This window comes from Chamaea fasciata, unplaced genomic scaffold, assembly GCF_029207755.1.
Source record: "Chamaea fasciata isolate MVZ Bird 193981 ecotype frontalis unplaced genomic scaffold, bChaFas1.0.hap1 SCAF_1, whole genome shotgun sequence".
Lineage (NCBI taxonomy): Eukaryota > Metazoa > Chordata > Aves > Passeriformes > Sylviidae > Chamaea > Chamaea fasciata.
In genome coordinates, this window is record NW_027094086.1 from 110,624,795 (window position 1) to 110,644,899 (window position 20,105).

Genomic DNA, 20,105 nt, shown 5'->3' on the forward strand with positions numbered 1-20,105 from the left:
GGAGCGGGGCCATGAACGGCTCGGCGAACTCGTTGCTGGACAAGGAGGAGCACCCGCTGCAGCTGGGCGAGAGCTTCGAGCGGCGGCCCAAGGCCTCCTTCCACACCATCCGCTGTGAGCGCCTCCCCCGCGGCCGCCCCTTCCTCCCCGCTCGCCTCCCGTCCCCCGGCTGCGCTGCTCCTTCTGCCGCGCCCACCCCGCTGCCCTGCTCGCCTCCTCCGCTCCGCCATCGCGGGGCTTCGTCCCCGCTCTTGCCTTTCTTACCCGCTTCCCTCCTGCCCCCTCACCGCCCGTCTTCCCCCTTCCCTCCTGTCCCCTTCAGCGCCCTTCTGCCCCCCTTCCCTACTGCCCCTCCAGCACCCGTCTCCCCCCTTTCCCTCTCCCTCGACGCTCGTCTTTCCTCTCCACGAGCGTTTTCCCCACAGAGGGGTCCAGCCCGGGAAGAAGGGGAAGGTGGATGCTTACAGGGAGGAGGTTTGAGCGAGGCAGGCCAAGAATACCTTTAGAAAGTTTGTCATTAATCGCTTGGCGACATAAAGAGTTTCCCCCATAAGGGGGTGGCTTTGCCATTTTATTTTGTTCCCTTTGTGGCAGTTAATTGCAGGACGGCAGAGGCAGCGGGGGCACCCGGAGTTTGGTTTTTCACTGGGTGTTTTCCTGATGAAGCAATGTGTAGCCCAGCAGACCTGTCCCTGGCTGTCCCGACTCCAGGCAGCTGTCATAAATCACTGTCCCAGGAAAGCAAGCAGAAAGGACTCAGACACCTACAGTAATGCCTGATAAATGCAGGATAAATCCTGAGGTGGATGGTTTTGAAGAGGAACTCTCTGTGTTCCCATACTTGAATTCTGTGGGCAAGAAATGTGAGCAAAACAAGTCCAGGTTTATTTTACTAAAATGACTAGTAAACCATCAAGAGTAAATGCAAAGAATACTAAACTTATAATTCATTAGTTTTCCATGAAAGTGGGGAATTTTTACAGACAGCACTAGGGTATTTTGGTTTATGATGCACAAATATAGGCCTGATCTCATTGCCCATATTCATACACCACAAATATTTGTTTCAGTGACACTGGTCACCTGAGTGCCTGATCCTGTGTGAATTAAACCCAAGCCATATCCAGGTGGAAATATACTGGATTTCTAGAATGGAAAGTGCTTCAATAACCAATTTCCTAAGAGATTGCAAAGCCGAAGCTCTTCAGACTACAACTAGAAGAATGCAGTTTTATTTCAGAAGATGTTTCTGAATGCTCTGTTTTTCATCTGTGACTTTCAAATGAGATTTCTTCATTGTCTTGTTATATTTTTTCCCCCTAACTGTTGTTCTGGAATGATTTATCTGGGATCCAAACATTATATTATTTCCATAATCCTCTTCACACAAACTACAATGAGAGGATTTTGTAGGCTACATTTGTTTCGACCTTCTTAAAATACCTTATTCCTTTACGTAATGGTTTTGAAATACTGAGAAATTGGATTATCCTTGGAAAACAGATCTTAAAAACATTTGATTTTTGGGAAAAGAGCTGTAGGTATATTTGGAGGGAAGTGTGTGCTGTTTATCTCCATGAGGATTAACCAAGCATGTGCAAACAAAATGAAAACAATTAGTTGCCTGTTTAGAGTAACTCTATATTGCTATACCTAAGAAAGAAATCTGATATTCCTTTTAAGTTAGTTACTGTGCTGTTGAAACTCTTGATCCCGTTTTGGCAAAGACACTAGCTCTTGTCCAGCTGGTTTGTTTTATTTAGCAAGCTTGCACATAAAGTAGGTGGAAAACAATAGCTAGAAACAGATTGCTCAGATGAAATTGAAGGCTATGATTTGATCTGGCAGTTAAGGCATGAGGATTAAGTCAGGTGTGTCTGATTCTGCTTGTTGTGCTGTCAAAGTAAAACTCAGTTAAACATTAACATCCTCTTAATGAGAATTTATTACAAGCCAGAGTTTGGGGTTTTTTTCCTGCAAATGATTTTTTCATAGTGGAATTATATTTTAAATTTGTTCCGAGGTATTAATTTCATAACTAATGCAGTAATTAAAAGCCTTGATTGTGAATATAATTGCACCTCTTCAGATGCAGGGATGCTAGAATTGAATGCAGGCTTCTTTTAAAAACAAACACAAAGCAAACTAGCCTAGATCTGTGTTATTTTATTTCATTTTACTTTGTCTAAATCCTCTCTCAAGGTATTAGAGGTTCTGATAGGTTTTTTTCTGTTTTTTTTATGGCTCACCAGCACAACAGAACACTGAGGAGAAAACAATTCTAACTTAAAATTATCTCAGTTCAAATGAATACATTGAACAGAAGTGCCTTGGTTGGGAGACAAAGCATTCTGTACAACAGAGCAAAAATACCTAAAACAAGTGTTAGTTTAAAGCCAGTACAGTGTCTCCCCTTACTGATGCTTTCTGTCCACAGTGGCTTTGGAGCAGCATAGAGACTGCTGAAGTAAGATCAGCACCTCTTTCTTTCCTCATCAGTGAGAGCTGAGATCTCCACCCATGTGGAGCTTTTAGCACTATTGTGGAGGCGAGATGGCTGTTAAAGAGCCTGAAATATCAGTAAGACTCAACGAGTGGATGTCATTAAATTAGTCTTTGTTACAGAGAGAGTCCTCAGGTTTGGAACTGGCAAGAGCTAAGCAGAGTCCAGGGTTTTGGAAGTTGTTACTCTCTTGAGTTTGATTGGTACAGTTTTACACTTGCCTGTAAAACCAAGTGCCACTAAAAGCCTGAGGTTTGGAGAAGTCTGCTTTCGGTGTTCAAACACAAGATCTAGAACCTTATTTCTGTTATAAATGATTAAGAGCCAATCCAAAATCAAAGAATTTGTTTAGCAATTTCCAAGATCAGTTTTGAAATTCCACAATAAATCAGGACAACATCGATCGAATGCTGGGTGGACGGTGGAACAGCAGCAAAGGTGCCTTCCAATCTTGCCCACAAATGCTGGGTTTCAGTGTACGGTATTTATACAGTTTTTCTGCCCGCAGGCAATGTCCATTGAAAAATCCGAATATTCATGCATTCCTTTATTTCTAAGTGGAGTTTGAAAGGATTTTTTGGTGGTGTGAAAAGACGTTCCAAAAATCCTCCCAAATCTTCTCTTTGGGGCACTGATTCAATCATCTTCCGGATCCTCCACCAAGATTAATATCAGATCTTGAGTAGCCGTGAAGTGTGGTCCACTCTTGATGAATGGACCATCTTCAGACTAGCCTTATCGTTTCTGTTGCAAATTTTGTGGTTTTCACAGCTGAACAATGGACTTTAGAATTTTGGAGATGCCCTCGAGTTGCTTCAGAGAATCCAAAGTTTAGTGATAATGTATAACTTTACCACGTACAATATTTTATACACGAATTTATACACTGCATCTATTACATTTCCATTTTAAAAAGGAAGTTCAGAATACTGTACCACCACATGACTGGGTTGCTACATATAGACACAATATACTGGCGTGTTATTCCACCCCCGCTGTAAACACTAGTGTGTGTTTTAGCATTCCCTGTAATCACAGTAAATGTATGGTGGCTCTTTGCAGGGCATGCTGATGCTTCTGGAGACTCTAACAAATGTAATCACAATTGTTTTCCTCTTTAGATGATTTTAAGCCAGCATCGATTGATACCTCCTGTGAGGGGGACCTCCAAGTGGGTAAAGGAGATGATGTCACCATCACTTTGCCACATATTCCAGTAAGTCTTGTTATATATGTGCCCCTGTTTACTCTCCAACAAATTTACAGTGTTGTAACAGTCTAGTGTAAATGCTGTTTTCACTTTCTTCATTACCGCTGTGAGTTCAATATTTAAGCAGCCGGACTTGTAGTTTGTTACTTTAGGAAAGGACTGTACAGTTGGATCTTTGTAAAGGGCTATATCTGTAAGGTTGCCAGATTGTCCTATACTTTTGATTCCTTCCTTCCTACTCTTCCTTGAAAGACAAGGGGACTTTTACTATTAGCCGAAACTGTACACCTGGTTCCCATCCATTTTTAGTGCTATGGCTTGCTGAAGAAAGGCAGTGTAACTTGGGCTTCAGTCAAGGTTGGATGTTCAGAACCCACAGGCAGACCTGTAAGCATGTTCCTGCTTTTACTCAAACATGTACAGATAGGCCTTTAGCTTTATCAGTGGAAGCAAGGGGGCAGTCCTGGTTAGTGGCCATGAAGTAGTTTCCCATCCACTTCCTTCCCTAATGAAGTGTCATAAAGATCTACTGGGTGAGGATGATGGTCAAACAGCAATAAAACAAGTGATCAGTCTGTTTATAGGTGCAGCTGGTTTGTAATTGAAGATTCAGTGGTTTCCTTACCAAAGCAAAAGAAAGTGCTCGTGTGCTGGAACTGGATTTTTTTATTAGCTGAAGTTAATGCTATGTGTCAAGCCAATAAACCAGAATTCACAGACATCAAGGGGTCTGGTAGCTGCAGGGGGGCACCAGTCAGTTTGGAAGCCGTGTGTTAGATCCTTTTGGTATTGTTCATCCCAGCAGGCCCGTGGTTTTAATTGGTAGGTGATGGTACTGTGATAATTCTCACTGAATGAAGCTTAGCCTGCTTCACCCTGCTCCTGTTCTTTATATGGCTTTGGTCACCTTCAGTGCTGCAGGAGGTCACATACTGGTTTTTGTCTATAGGAATGATGAGCATGGTTGTGCTATTGGAGAGCAGGTAACACAACTAACAGCAGCATTCATCTCGGATTAGTTGGAAACAGTGTTGCTCATGCATTTTTTGTGTTAAGTAGCATCACTTGTAATGCTCCTTTTCAAATCTCTGTACTTAGGAGCTTAATTTGATTCTCTTCCCCTCAGTATGAACAGCCTTGAGTTTATGGTATGCTCCAAAGGCTGAGGCAGCCAAGCCACTCTGTGTGTGTTGTTCCAAGGCAGTGCTGCCTGTGTTCTGGACAGAGACCTGGAAAACACTTGGCAAACTGGAAGAGAATGAGAGGTTTTGAGATTGTTTCATCCTGACAAATTTCATTGAATTTCTTGGATGCTTTGCTTCCCAGTTATCCAACAATTGGATAGGATTCAATTTCTGAGTTGAAATTTTCATTTTGAAATTGCCTACTCCCTGAGAATAGCTCTGATAATTTGTTCGCTGGCAATATTTTGGTGGCTCTTGCAGCTTGGATAAATTGAAGTACTATTTCTACTTGTGGATTTAGTGACTGTAATACTTCAAAAACAGCCTGGATTGGGGAAGGGAAAATTTCTGTTTGTTACAGTACTACAGAAGAAGATCATAGACTATCATGAGTTGGAAGGGTCCCCAAAAGGATCATCAAAGTCCAGCTCCTAACCTTGCACAGAACAATCCCAAGAATTACACCATGTGCCTGAAAGCAACTGTCCAAGCACTTTTTGAACTCTGTCAGTCAAAAAACCCTCACAGGTGAAAACAATTCTGTCCTGCAATCAGCAAAATCTGTAAGCCACTGTTACTTAGGCACTAACATAAACCCTAAACATTTAGTTTTAAGTAGAAGAGTGGGACTTAATTTCCTTAAGCACTTACATTTCTACTTATTGTTTAGCCAGAATCACAGTCTTTGCTGTGTTAGGAGGCTTCTTGGTAGCAGAATGGTTGATCGATTTTCATTATGTTTGTGCATTATATGTTTCCTGGCTTAGTTGTCAACAGCAGGCAGGATTTGACTTTCAGCTTTCTTTTTACTCTCTTGAATGTTGCTTTCCTCTCTTAAATGTAGGAGTGATAAAAATGTAACATGCCTTTGAAGACTAGACTTTCTTGAGACATCCTTTCTGAATCGTATTTCTGAATCTCTCTTACTGCGTCTTTGTTAGGAACTCAGATTTTTCACACTGTTCAGAACCTATTTTAAATTCAAATATATTCTCTCTATTAGCAACATGGAGAATAGGAATTGCTTTCAGAGTAGCTAAAATGTGATTGTTCATTTTTGCAACTCAGAATAAAATACAGGAGAGTGCAGGGTTTTTTCATTTGCTCCCTGATTTCAGATGCTTTCCTACAGTATGTGCAAAGGTAAATAAACATTTATTTTTAAAAACAACATATGAATAAACATTTATTTTGAAAAACAGATTTTTTTATGCAGTACCTATACATTACAGAGAAGCCTGAGAATGTTTCATAGCTGAGAACGTTACCCCTCGAGTAACAGCTTTTTGACACGTCCAGGTGTGAATCCATGCTGTTACGTGCCGATAGACCATGGATTCAGCTGGCTGTAACCTCAGAATCAGGTGTATGAACCAGCCTGTGCATGGATACAGTACAGCTGAGCATAATCTCAGCATTACCAGTTAGCCAGTGTGCACCACCACGAGTTTGTTGCCTTTTTTGCTTCTCAGTCTAAGCCTTTAGACTTTTAAGTCTCTATGTGTGGACTTGGGCACTCTCTGGAAGGCATCAAAATACCCCATTTGCCTTTGAGAAGACATTTCAATATAATTGCATGGGCATATGAATGCTAATCTGACTTTGAAGAAGGCAGCTATTCTTACATAGTTTGTAAGTGAGAGTTGCTTGTAATCCACTGTGAAAATACTGCCATATATATTTAATGTAAAATATATGATGCAGTTTGAATTATTTTTCAATTGACCCCATATTTCCTTGGGCAATAGTTCTGCTACACAAATAATTAGAACTTTATTTCTTATCCCAACCCATGATTTCCAGGGCAGAAACATCAAGAAGATTTCAGATACTTGTCAGGGACAGCTATGCAAATTTAGTTACGCTGCCATTTTGGGAATGAGAACTGTAAATAAAGGCAGCCATGGAGAAGATGTTTTGTCACTGCAGAGACACTTAAAATGATGAAAGGCATAATATTGCTATGAGGAAATGTCTGATCTACTGCACATTTTCTCTTCATGAATGAATATTTTCTGTAGGAACTAAATATTAAGTGCTTAGCCTCTTTTTCAGACCAATACATATATTCCTTTCTCTTAGTATACATAAATTTTTGGACATGGTAATATAACCAAACAAATATGTGCTTTGTCTTTGTACCAGGGTTCAACTCCACCAATGACTGTCTTTAAAGGAAATAAAAGGCCCTATCAGAAGGACTGTGTGCTTATTATCAATCATGACACTGGGGAATATGTGCTGGAAAAGCTTAGTAGCAGCATTCAAGTCAAGAAGACAAGGTAAAGCTGGGGACAGGGTTCTTGATAGGATTAATTATTGCTGAAGTTTCTTATTAAGACTGGGTTTTGAAACAGAACTCTCTTATTTTGTAGTGATGTTTAATTATCAAGCCTTAGCTTTACGTGGCCAATTATCATGCCTAAAAATGCAAAAATAGGAGTATGAATCCAAGAGTAAAGAATTTGTAAATTCTCCACTGCTGAAATGACATAATTATAGTTTGCAGTGAAACACCTGTGATGATTTGAGGCTTTGGAAGCTGGCTGAAGGATGGGATGTGTTCCAGGAATCTCTAGTCAGCCAAAAAAACCCCATGAAAATATTAGACTGTCAGAAGGATTATTGGGCCTTCTAGGTTTGTTCCCTACAGCTTCCCGTGGGAGTCATGATGTTCCAATAACATAATCTTAGGGAACAAGAAACACTCATTCCCATATTGGATAAGCAATATATTAAGCGGTACGAAGCCTCCAGCTGGTGAAGGTGGGCAGAGCTGAAGAAGTAATGGTTACGATGTTTTACCTAGACAAATTGATGAAGCCAGAAATCCTTTCTGACCCAATACTCTTACTTTGCTGCACAAATGCTACAAAGTATGCAGCTGGAACATTTTTAGTAGTCCTACTGCTCTACAAGTACCTGAAGTGTCTGTATCTTTCAACATCACTGAACCACAGGTTGAGATCTAAAAAGAAAGCAGTCATTCAAATGTCCTGTGAAGAAGAAACTCTTAAATAAGTTTAGAAGTTTTGCATTAAAAAACACTTTATTGCAGTATAGAACCCTTAACTGCTAAAACTACCAGAAGTGTGAGTTGCAGTTCATCAGTGGTTGGCTGGATGTTTGCCAAGAACACCTTGAGTTCAAGGTAAATGGACTGTAACACTCCTCTGAGTCAGTGATGTGAAAACTCATCCATGTGGCATTCATCTTGTCCAGTGGACATGAGCACGTCAGAGATGAGATTTGAATTCCCAATTTCACTTCTGCTGGACAAAGTCCAGGAGCTCAAGTCAGAAGGGAGCAAGTAATTGCAGGAGGGCCTGAGCTCAGTGAGATGTTTGGTTCCACTGAGTTCTGAGTCTGGTGTGGGGGAAAAATACTCCAATTTTTCTCAGGCAGAGGGAGGGTAGTAAATTTGGGGATCCCTGTTTTGAAGAGTGCTTTGCAAAGTCACTGATTTTCTAGATCAGAAGTGCCTCTTATTTTCCATGGCTACTCTGATCCTTAACGACCTGTTGACACTGTGGGAACAGGGCTTTTAGTGTTAACACCTTGATGACATTCACAGGAGTGTAAATGAACTTACTCCACACAAAACCATCTGTAGTTCCAAGAGCATAATTAATACCAGAAATCTTTGCCTTTTACCTTCCATTTGATACAGAGAGTGTCTTCCCAACTCCTCACTTCTGCTGTAGATAGACTGTAAGCAGCATTAATGTGGTACCCAACAGCTGCATGTCACTGATGAATGAAGAGGAGTTCTGTGTGAGGCTGAATCTAGAGTTCGCTGAGGCGTAGAGATAGCCCAGTGAATGCTCCATGGACCAGCTCTGGTACCAGGTGGCTTAGGTGAATTCCCAGGAAGTTCAACATGCATTAGTTTAACTTACCTTGCAGTGGGATTAGTTTCCAGACACAAACACTGCTGAGCTGGGACCCTCCTAGAACAGAAACTGAGCTCTAATATCCATAAGCTGCTTCTCTGCTGTGCTGCATAAAGCCATAACCCCAAAGGCTTTGGTGTTATGCAATAAATACACCACACCCTTTAACCTTATGGTGCACTTAAAGGAACCTATTCTGGGTGTGTGTTTGGTTTTTTGTGTTTCTTTTTCTCCCAAGAGTATTGATTGTTCTGCAATCTCAATCACATCAGAAGCTCAGTAAAAGGCAGAAATACCTGGTTTGAATTGAACAGGTTGGCATAGTGTTACTCTGGAGACTATTTTCCATTAAGGAAACAGCTTAAACTGTTTTGAAGGGCTAACAGCAGATGGATAAAAACCAGGAATTAAATGCTTGTATGCTGTATTTAGCTGTAAGAATGATTACTCTAGTCAAGTTGACCTCTAAGAGAGTTCAGTTTGAGATGATTTAATTGCAAGTGAGAAAATTGTTTCTTTTGCTGTGATTGTTTTAAGCAGGATTTTGTTGTAAATGGATTTGTAGTTACTTTAAATCACTATGATTGTATTTTTTAAAAAAATACAAACACTAATTGCTAAATTAAAGCCTTCATTGTTGTTCAAGTAGAGAATTTGGCATCACTGAACCACATCTGGATTTGAAAATGCATTTTGTAAGGGTGTTGCAGTGTGGTTGTATGTGTTTCTTTGTTATTGAAAGTAAGTGTTGCATACAGAAAGCTGTAATTCACTCTTCATCTTTGTGAAACAAAGTAGAGATCTGTACAAAAGGAAGTCACAGATGATGCATTAGCACAAGGATATTGAAAAAGGTGGACATAGTTGCACAGCTGATTGTGTCTGGTTGTTTCTTCAGAGCAGAGGGCAGCAGTAAGATCCAAGCCCGAATAGAGCAACAGTCTGCCCGAGCATCTCAGCCTCCTTCACAGTTCAGAGCCCCAACCAAGCCTGCAGTTGGACCTAAAACTTCTCCTTTGAAGGATAATCCTTCACCGGAGCCTCAGCTGGACGATATTAAGAGAGGTAAAGAAGGGTTTGTAGCTTCTTAAGTTTTGGTTGATTTTGTCTTAATTCTTTATGATAAAAACTATAGCTGTGCAGTTTCTGAAAACATTCAGGGATTAAAAGATGGTACTTGACAGCTGCGTTGTCTTCTTTATATCTTGTTTTTTTATTCATCTTATTGAAGTGATTATTTATTCTCTTCTGCTAGAATAGATACTTATAATGTCGTCTTCTCTGGCACAAGAAAACTTCTTCTTTCTGGAAAATTTTCTCTCTTCCAAACTATTTCTCTGTTCTGAAAAGAAGAAAAAGAATTCATGTGAATTCAGAAACCTGTAGCTCAGTGCTGGACCAATTGCACGGGTGTCTTAGGCCACCACAACAGCAATAACAAAGCCCAATGGTCCAAGGTCTCGTTATGCAAGTCAAGTCACTTGGAGAAAGTTACCCTCCACTGAGTAAGGTTGGTGGGGTGGAAGGGCTGGGCAGCTGTGCTCCCAGCACAAGACAAGCTTGCACCATGCCAAGCAGTGCTAGTAGGGGAGGAAGGAGAGTGGACAAACCTGCCGCTTACCCTCTCCCACAACCACTCCTTTGCAGCTTTAAAACATCTGCCATATGGCTGCTAAACCTCTATGAAAAAAGTACCTTAAAGGAATGATTGGCTCAACTCACTCTTCTGCTCAAGCAGCACTTAGTCTTAGTGTTCTGCTGTGGGTAGGATGCACTTTCTTTGCCCATGTCCTTCTTTTCCTACTGGTGTGATACCTGTTTTTGCTGTGGATGATACAGTCAGGATAAGGAAGACTTTAAATCTTTGTTTGGTTCTTCTCTGGCACTTCCACCAGACACAATTATTTTATTTTAAGCTTGTTCTTTCTGTCTGCTTTTTTTTTCTGGGTTTCTTTCTCTTTTTTCTCTGTCCTATATAGCTATTTTTGTCTGTAGACTTAGCCTATGTTAATTGCCCAGATGAAGTTAATTACTCAGCAGGGTATTTTTTCAGTTCATGGTAATCACTAGGTGACATTTTTGCTGCTAAGCTGCGTGTTTGCATAGGTGCTGACTGGTCTCACTTTTCTGCAGCAGTAGTGTTTTCAATACTTGGATGCTGGTCAGCAGCCAGAATCAACGTCTGAGAGCTACAGTTCCCTAAGCTGCATTATTTCTATTATTATTCCTTTTTATTTTCTGCGTAATAGGTACGGAAAAAGATAATAGGTGATATATCTTTTTTTTTTTAATTGAATCAGTTGTGGATTTTAAATGTCTTTTCCTGTAGGGTGTAATAAGTTACTTAACCTTACTTAACTCTTTTGTATACGTACAGCAATTTGTAAAGGTTGTATTACAGTAAAATACTTACATTTGTCTGGGGTGACACCTATTCTAAAAGATCATTTTCTAGTGGTCTAAAGTATGTCACACTGTTCAGGGCTGTCCTAATATTTTTTTTGTCACCTGATAATATTTTATATGAAAGTACCTCCAAATACTTAACCTGTGGGGTTTTGTTTCCAAAATCAAGGATTAAAGCTCCTGACTTGTACTAAAAATAGGACTTTAATTTTGTGCTTTATAGGGAGAATTGTGCAAGGCCCCAGAAGAGTCAAAAGCAAGGGGTGGTTTTTGCTTACACTTTTTATAACTTTTTCCAGCATTGATGATCTAGAGTGTCAGCATTGCTAAACCATTTATATCATAGGAACCTACTTAAAAAAGGTAGAATTATAATGGCACCATTCCACAATGAAAGGTAGACAACGACCTGTAAAAGTTGTAAGGTAGTCTGCAATCCTGTTACCTTCCCTTAATGTGTGTTTTTATGAACACAGACTTGTAAGTTCTGAAGAGCCTGTGTTGTTTCCATTCAAGTAGTTTGCTTGAAGTACTTCCTCTTTATGAAAGAAAGATAAACAGCTGAAATTCTGTGGGTTTTGTTTAATGAACACAGCACAGAACTTAAAATTCCCAACGAAGGTGCTTGAAAGGATCTCTGGCACCTTGACACACTCTCTTGCTTCCAGTGTGCCCTACTCAGGGGTGTGGTAAGACACATTTGCACACATATACCACAACACAGCCATTTATTTGCACAAAATAATTTCCATTTATCAGACATATTTGACCACAGCAGAAATGTTTTCAACAGCATTGACATAATTACAGCATGCAACATATATCAGTATGTCAATAATATTGACATAATTACAACATTTGAGGCAAAAACCCACAGAAATATATTTCAGGTTTCAAGACACAGTGCTTAAAAATCTGAGCAGATTTTACTTACCTGGAATGTAGCTGAGATGTGTGAAGATGATGCCATAACACTGTGTTTGTCTCTCAAGAATACCTCAATCAAATTTTCTGCACATCAGTATAAAATACTGCCTCTTCTAGCTGCCATCTCCACATGCTCAGGGTGCCAGTATCAAGTTGATTTCTCCACCTTGCATTCTATTAACAGTAAGCATTCTTAACCCTCCCTAAAGCTGAATGACTTTTTTCTGGAAGTCCTTGGTGTTCTTGCAGCCTAAGGTTAAGGCTTTAGTTAAAAAATCTGTGTAACCTATTGGAACTGAGAGAAGAAGTAGGAACAGTTAAACATTGTTATGGTATTTGATACCAAATATATATATATTTCTCCCTGTTGAGAAAGGTTGTTCTGTTTGGATAATGATTTCTGAGCTTGAATTTTTTTTTCTTTTTTACTTTAAAACCTTCATTGCCTGCCAGTGTAAAACAGTCATTTTGTATTCTTGGAAGAAATTTTACAGCTCTAACATGAAATACAGAGACGTTAAGGTTCCCAAATCAGTGACAGCCTTTTCAGATGATGTAGACTCAATTAAGGCAAGTGCTGGAAAGTGTACTCTATGGGAAGCTTTTTTAAAAGTAACTGCTGGGCATCCTGGCTCTTGTCACCTTTTAAACTGCAAAGGTGCATCGATGTGAGGTGTTTGATCTTATGGTGCAGAAAGATGTAGGAAAGGTCAAATTCTTTCATTGTTCAGCTTAGAATGTATGTACACATATACACACAGCTATTTTTATTGGAAGCAGCATAAGGAAATGTTTAACCCACGTCTTCAGTACCTATAACTGTACTTAGCATAGCAGTCAAATGGGAAAATGCAAAATCAAACCATCCTAAAGCAACTGTGTTTTTTCCTATAAGGCTTTGATGTCATCATTGGCTTAGTCACTGACTGTGTGAGACAAGAGTGGTTTGAACAGAATTCCTTAGTGGTCCTGCTGAATTTCTCTTGACAGACTTGTAGTGGTGCAGCAGCCACCAGAACATTAGTGAAAACAATTGCTTTTCTCTCATCTGCTCAGATAAGATGTTTAGAATTCTAGGCTCAAGGAAAAAGAGACAACAGAGATCTGAGGGGAAGCTGTCTGCCGGTGAGGCAAAGGCCTGTGACTAGAAGATGGGCTCAGACCAAGTTTCTACCCGTGACCACTGTCACTGATAGCAGCCTTAACATCCCAGTCCTTGAAGCTTATGATACTGGTTCTGTTTTGCTTTTTCTTGCCTCTGTTCAGCACAGTGGGCTTTAGCACTACTTCAAGGCATTCTCTTGTTCCCTTCTCATAACCAAACCTCTTCTATGGGCTCTTAGTTTTCTGCTTCCCCTCACACTAATCTCAAATTCTCTTTAAAATTGGCCAGGTTAATCTTCCTTTCCCATGGTCAGACAGCATTGCTTCCTTCAGTTATCTCCTCACCTACTGTATCGAGTCCTCACTTCTTGCTTAGGGTTTTTTCCCTAGTTCTCTGCAGTGTGTTTTTGTTTTAGCTTTTCCCTCTCATCACCAATGCCTAAGATCACTTCACCTTCTTCACTCTGTTTTACATGTGGGCTCTGTGTTCTCAGTCCCTGTGCCAACATTCCTCCATTTCAGCTGCAGACTCCAGCTCTGTAATTCCCAGGCACTTGTCCTGTATTAGACTTGTCTGTTATATCTTTTTGCAGTATGGACTGTGAAAGGTGTTCGTGCTTGCTGCAATCCAGGATATTCTAACAATGTATTATCATCACTATAATTTGCAACTAACAGCTCCATCCCTAGAAGAATGTAGAAATTTTACATCATTAAGCTGGGGGAAAAAAGTTTAAACCTGAGCATTTTAAAGAGAAATTATTCCTGATTACCTTTCCTTTAGCTTTCCCCTATTAATTTTTTAGCCTTAAACACAAGGAACATTTATAATTTGAAATCCTTGATATGAGTAGGCTGAGAACAGTGACTCACAAGTGCTCATTTGTTTGTGTATCAGACTCCAGGACTGAAATGTATTTTTAAAGCCTGCAAGACTGTGTTGAGAGGCAATAAGGGAGAAAGATATTGCAGTACAAAGTAGTATCTTTTGTTGGCCTGTTGGATCAATATATGATTCTGTTGAATCGTATTTTCTTTCTCTTCCAGTGGTCTCTTGTGCTAAGTCTTCAAGCTGAAAGAGTAGGTTTTACCTGGCATACTGGTAAACCACAGAGAGCACAGATGGTTTAGGCAGGAATCAAGATCTGGGGGAAAAATTGGAGAAACAACACCACTATCCTTAAATACCCAGCTGGGGTATAACTATAGCGCTTGAAATTGAGCTCTAAACCTTGAAAGTGAAAAATAGTGATTTTTAAATTTGGCAAAAGAAAACACAATCTCTCAAACTAATACATGCTGAGCTAGAGGAAATCTCTCCAGCAAACATTGTGGAGGCTGAAAACTTAGCTGTTACTCTTTATTTTAGGCAGCCCAAAGAAAATGAGTCTTATTAAAAAAGGACTCTTGACACGCATCTGACCTAACATGAATTACTCCCAGTATTCGTTCTCCATTTGTTAGGTAGGGGTGATAATACCTCATCTCTCCCTTCTTTCATTCTTGTCCCTTGATTCTGTGAGTTTCCAGGGCAAGCACTGAGTTCTAACCCTGTGGGTATAGAACTGGTAGCTCAACAGAAGCCTAAATTTCGAGGGTTTCACATCCCATGTATAATATATGTGTCGATGTTGTTCTCTCATGGAAACCTGCCAAGATGAACCGAGTCATTAGATACTCAGCCTTGTGGGTGGATACAAAAGAGTTGTCCTCTACTAGTGTTTAGTCTACTTAAAAATTATTACAAATGTAACAATATTGTATAATTTGGAGTGACATACCTTTAGTAACCAGTCATTCAGCCAACACTAGCTGTTGCTGATGAGGCTGTTGTGGTGCTGTCATGGTGTTCCAGTGTTTCTTTGCACTGGAAACCCTAAAGTGGGCAGTGTCTTGAGCTTTATAACTTCCTAGCTTCAGAGTAGTTTCATTATTTCCTGGCTACTTGCAAACTCCATAGCAGGTTATGGTATTTTTGCCACTCCCCAGTATGTGAAAATTCCCAGCTATTCTCATCTGTCCTGCTGCAAAGTTATTTGATGTCATCCATCTGCTTCTGAAGTTTGTTTACAAAGGGCTGTGTGACTGTGCTGAAGCAATTCCACACATTATCTGAAGTCAAGGCAGTTTCTATAGTGATCATTTGCCCATGTCCATGTGCCCATCCTGCCACACACCATTTCTTGTGTCTTCCAAAAGCCTAAATGTCACCAGCATCTAACAATTCAGATTTAGATTTCCTCAGTCAGCTAATGTGCTTACTTTGTATGCAGACAATATAGCCTGTCAAAAATCATGAAGCTGAAAGTGCTTTCAGGAGTGTGAAGTATATGAAGAATAATTGTGAAAGTGAAGGTTTTATGATACTAACCAATGCTCTTGCTTCTTTAAATTTAGCTACAGCAATAAGTAAAAAAGTTTTCAGAATTTTTTGTTTTCCCTTCCTGTCTCGCTCTTTCATGTGAGATATTTTGGTGTGATAAACTATACTTGACAAAACTATTGCATTTGCACATTCTTTTCCAAAATTCCATGGGGCCCTGTTTATGGTATCAACCAGATGAATTCCTTTTTATTTCAGAGCTGAGAGCCGAGGTTGAAATTATTGAGCAGATGAGCAGCAGCAGTGGAAGCAGCTCATCAGATTCAGAAAGCTCATCTGGGAGTGAAGATGAAAGCTCCAGCAGTGAGGGGGAAGAGGCAGCACATGTTTCCCCTTCCCAGCCACCACACCAGCAGTATAACAACAGGAACGCTGTTGCTAATGGCACCAGCAGGCCACAAGGAAGCAATCAGCTCATGAACACGCTCCGTAAGTAAATGCTTGTGCCTTGCCACTGGTGAAAGCTGATTATGACCACTCATTTACTTAGCGAGTTAGGGTTACTTCGTGAAATGCCTTTTGCCAAATAGTAGTCCCAGGGAGTTGCACTGGCTGAAATACGTGGGCAGATTTTATGAACAGAGGGCTGAGACTTGTCTGAAGGTGTGGAGAGCCTGTGGGCATCAGCCAGTGGCCCTCGTTGGCCCTGTTGGGCCTTGATTCAGGCCTCCAAGTAGCCACTGGTGTGGGAGGATCTGGTGCACTGGAGGATGGGAGTTATTTTCATGTGAATACACAGATTAAATGGACACAGTGGGGTTGACACATGTGTCAGTTAAAGGTCCGTAAAGAGCTGTGAACGGCACAAGACTGTCCTGGGTTCCTAAGTGCAGTCTCTGTGGTCTTCAGTATTGCTTTGTCAGCATATTTATTGTGTTGGTCTCAGCTGTATTTTCACAAATACCACATTTTGAAGGGAAATTCAAATTAAAATTGTGTTAAAATATTACAGCTATGGTGTTGCAAGCATTGAATCAGTACAAACTCACTTCACCCTTTAAAAAGTGTCGGAAACATTTTTAAAGCATAGTTCTGTCCTATGAGACTCTCTCTGGGGACATGGTGTCACATCTGTGTTGCTCTTCCCTTACGCTACATCAGGTATATTCTGACTCGATGGAGTTAAAATATTGCATTTTCAATTACCATAAATTGGTCCTAATTCCTCCTGAGGAATGTTTGCACACATCTCTTGGCACCCATTCATAGGGAACTGGTGGAGTCTGAATACAGATACATGTAGGGCTTCCAGCCTTGAGAAGATAAGGATATTGTACAGACCACACCAAAAAGCCCTGCTGGAAAACTTAGAGACCTGTCAGTCTTCCTGCCAGTAATGAAGGACTAAGTGAAATCCAAAGTTCAGCAAAGTCATTAGGACTGTGTCCATTTCCCTGTTTCTAGTTGTGAGCAGCCTCCTCCCTGCTTCTCCACGACAACAACACTGCACGGGTTTAACGATCTGAAGCCTCTGACTGCAGGAGAATCTGGGGACTACTAGGGTAGCTCCTCCCTTCATGCAATGCTTTTTGCCTTTGCGTTTAAAATACTTTAGCTATGGGCAGAATCACCCCTAATGCAAGTTTTTGTCTCGTAAAAGGGAAGGGGAGATGAAGGAATCCAGGGCATAGCTGTTGAATAGATGCCCTGCAGCTGTTTTGAGGGGAGGGTTGTGGGAGAACGCTGGAAGTGAGGTTCAGTTATCAGAACACAGGCATCATTCTTGCCCCCTTTTATCCCTTCCACCTCACCAAATCACAAGTACCCTGCAAAACAGGATCAGAGCCAGTAGGTTTGATTCATATCCTGGCCTTTCATCCCATCTCTGCACTCTGGAGGGGAGCCTTCACCATCCACAGCATGTGTCAGCTTAGTTCAGCCTTGAGTTGTGATGGCTTTAACAGTCCTGTTGGTGTATTGACATGTGGAGGCCTTGCCTTGGCTACCCAAGTGGCCTTAAGCCAGAAAGAAATCTGTTTTTAAAGGATAAAGAAAGCCAAAGAATTCCCCAATGCCTTGTCCCAGAGCCATATATGGGAGCCATATATGGGTGGCTGGAGGCTGTGGAATGCTTTCTGCAGCTGCTAGCATGGAGAGGGCTGTTGTCCCACCAGGGAGCACCTTTGGTGGCTCTGGAGACAAGGATGCTTGGTTTGGCCTGGATCCAGCTGTGTATTAGCCCCATGCAGCTCTTTATGTTGTAGGGCAGTTTCATTAAATCACAGATGATATTTGCATTCATTTAATGTGTTATTCTTATTTAAATCTTCCAGTGTAAATGTGACTGTTCTTTGGTTTGATTGCCATGAAATGTGAATTAACACCTACTCACTTGTTGTGTTTTGTTGGTTTTTGTTTTCCGTAGGAAATGACTTGCAGTTGAGTGAGTCTGGGAGTGACAGTGATGACTAGAAGCTGAGCTTTTGCTGTTTCTGTTACATATACATGAAGAACTAATTTACCTTGAAGTGATCCTATTGCTTATGAAGAGGAGCTGGCACAGAGATAGTTCCATGTGTGGAATTTTAATAGAAGAAATGCATAGCCCTACAAAATAGCAGATGTTGAGGACTGTTTTATTGTGTGAATTACGTGTATATATTGTGTATATTCTTATTCTGTTAAAGCTTTGAATAGTTATGTACAGTGGGTGAGCCAATGTATGTTCCTGTCCACCATCTGTAAGTTTAACATGTGAGGTCATCTAAAAATTTCTTGTTTGTAGGAGATGTTCAGTGCATCATGATTCTGTCAGGGGACTTTTGTATATAGGGTGAGCATGTGCCTACAATGAGTTTAGAAAAACATGCAGGAGCTACTGTGTACACTGAAGTGGGACTGCCATAAATTAAGTTTCAATACAAAATTGATTTCTTTGGTTTGGGACTTTTCTAATGCCTTTTTATTGCTATTTATGGTTGATTTAATAGACTGACTTTTCAACAGTTGGAAAATAGGAATGATTAAACCATGTTCATCACAAACCTTGCTGCACCAGTGCCTTATAAGCAGGTTTTTTAAATCGTGCTTCAATTCCTGCCACCTTCCCTGTAGGGAGCAATACTGAAACCTCCTCAGACTGCTTCTGCAAACAAGAGCTGTGTGTCACATACAGCCTGCTGTGCTCTGAGGGCAGTGACTCTAGCAAGATAAAGGATACACATCAATCACCTAAACTCATCCAAGTAAGAATCAGATCAGCATTCTCTTTAGAAACTGAAGGGTCTCATTTAACTCAGACATTCTGGCCTAGTCTTCAGAAATACTTACAAGTGCAACTACTAGTGACATTGCAATGCCACAAATGCAAAATATGTGACTTACTGAAATTCTAAGACTGGAGCCCTCTTTGCAGTTTCCTAGAGAATGCAGAAAGAAGAGGTGAGTAAACAAGTAGCCGTGAAACAGCAGAAGTCTCTCTCCCACCACAGTTGTCAAGGTAGACTTTAGTCTGTATTGTTCATTGGATGAGACCTCTTTGTGCTTGGCAGGACTACACAGAACATGAAATATTTGCCTAGGGTGAAATTCACCCCTGTTTAAAGGGGGTTTAAAGGGTGCTTAGCTGGATTATCATTAACTTTTTTTGCTCACATGGAAAATGAGTGCCATAGGCAGCCTCTTAGAGCTTGAACACCAGGGTGACTTTTAAAAATCAAAATTCTGCTGACAGAGGACAAGTTGCACCGTAGTTGTGGTGTAATCCTGGGGAATGGGAAGCTGAATCAGATGCCTCTCCATTCTCAGGAGTCTGCTTTGCACTGCTGTCATCTGTTAGTTTGTGTTTTAACTCCTGTTTGTTTACTGAGCTCTCCTTTTTTTTAACGTGTTGAAGAGCAAGGGGACATTTGAAGGGAGATTTTATTAAATGGTTTATTTTTTTGCATTAGATACATATTTAGGCATATTTTTGCATTATTGTACATACATTCAAAATACTTGTTTTTTTAAAGTGTTTTGTGATGTAGGTATGTATTTTAATGGACAATTATGAAATATACTTGATGAAAAGCCACAATTGCGCTTCTTTTTTTTTTTTTTTTTTTTTTTTTTTTTTTTTCTCTCTTTCTTTTTACCTGTTCCTCCTCTAACAGTAAAAATGGTCTGTTTTAACAAGTTTGTACCAATTTGGGATTTCACACTTTGGTACACGAGATCTGCATGGTATGGTTTGCAGTCTAATAAACGTTAATGCTGCTCCTGACTCTCCCCCAGTTAAAGATACGAATAAGCAGGGAGACATTTTTCTGATGCCATTTTCCCATTACTGGAGTGAATGCCTGAGTTCTGTTGATATTATTTGCACTCAAATGGAAAAGCAGCAGAGTGCAGCATTTTCATTGCTTACCATCCACTGCCTTCTCACATATTCTACAATCCAGCACGTCATAGGAAGTTTATTAATTATATGTAAATAAAAGATATGAAACTTTAGAGGGTAAGATAGCACCGAGCTACATTGATTTGAATTGCTGCTTTAATTGTGGATTAGATC

At 40.4% G+C, this 20,105-nt stretch overlaps 1 protein-coding gene across 1 annotated transcript; it reads left to right on the forward strand.

Moving 5' to 3' along the window:
* Positions 1-11: 11 nt before the first annotated feature.
* Positions 12-19,628, forward strand: EAF1 (ELL associated factor 1). The gene is made up of 6 exons (XM_066193654.1): positions 12-114; positions 3,625-3,719; positions 7,043-7,179; positions 9,689-9,855; positions 15,809-16,039; positions 17,976-19,628. Exons 1-6 carry the CDS (start codon positions 12-14, stop codon positions 18,020-18,022), a joined length of 780 nt encoding a protein of 259 aa, XP_066049751.1. The 3' UTR covers positions 18,023-19,628.
* Positions 19,629-20,105: the final 477 nt, after the last annotated feature.

What these genes read in the sequence shown, in the direction of transcription:
- EAF1 (XM_066193654.1), top strand. Translation starts at nt 12, where the DNA reads ATGAACGGCTCGGCGAACTCGTTGCTGGACAAGGAGGAGCACCCGCTG. An exon ending in CTCCTTCCACACCATCCGCT is followed by an intron (nt 115 to 3,624) that starts GTGAGCGCCTCC and finishes TTTCCTCTTTAG; the next exon opens with ATGATTTTAAGCCAGCATCG. An exon ending in GCTGGACGATATTAAGAGAG is followed by an intron (nt 9,856 to 15,808) that starts GTAAAGAAGGGT and finishes TTTTTATTTCAG; the next exon opens with AGCTGAGAGCCGAGGTTGAA.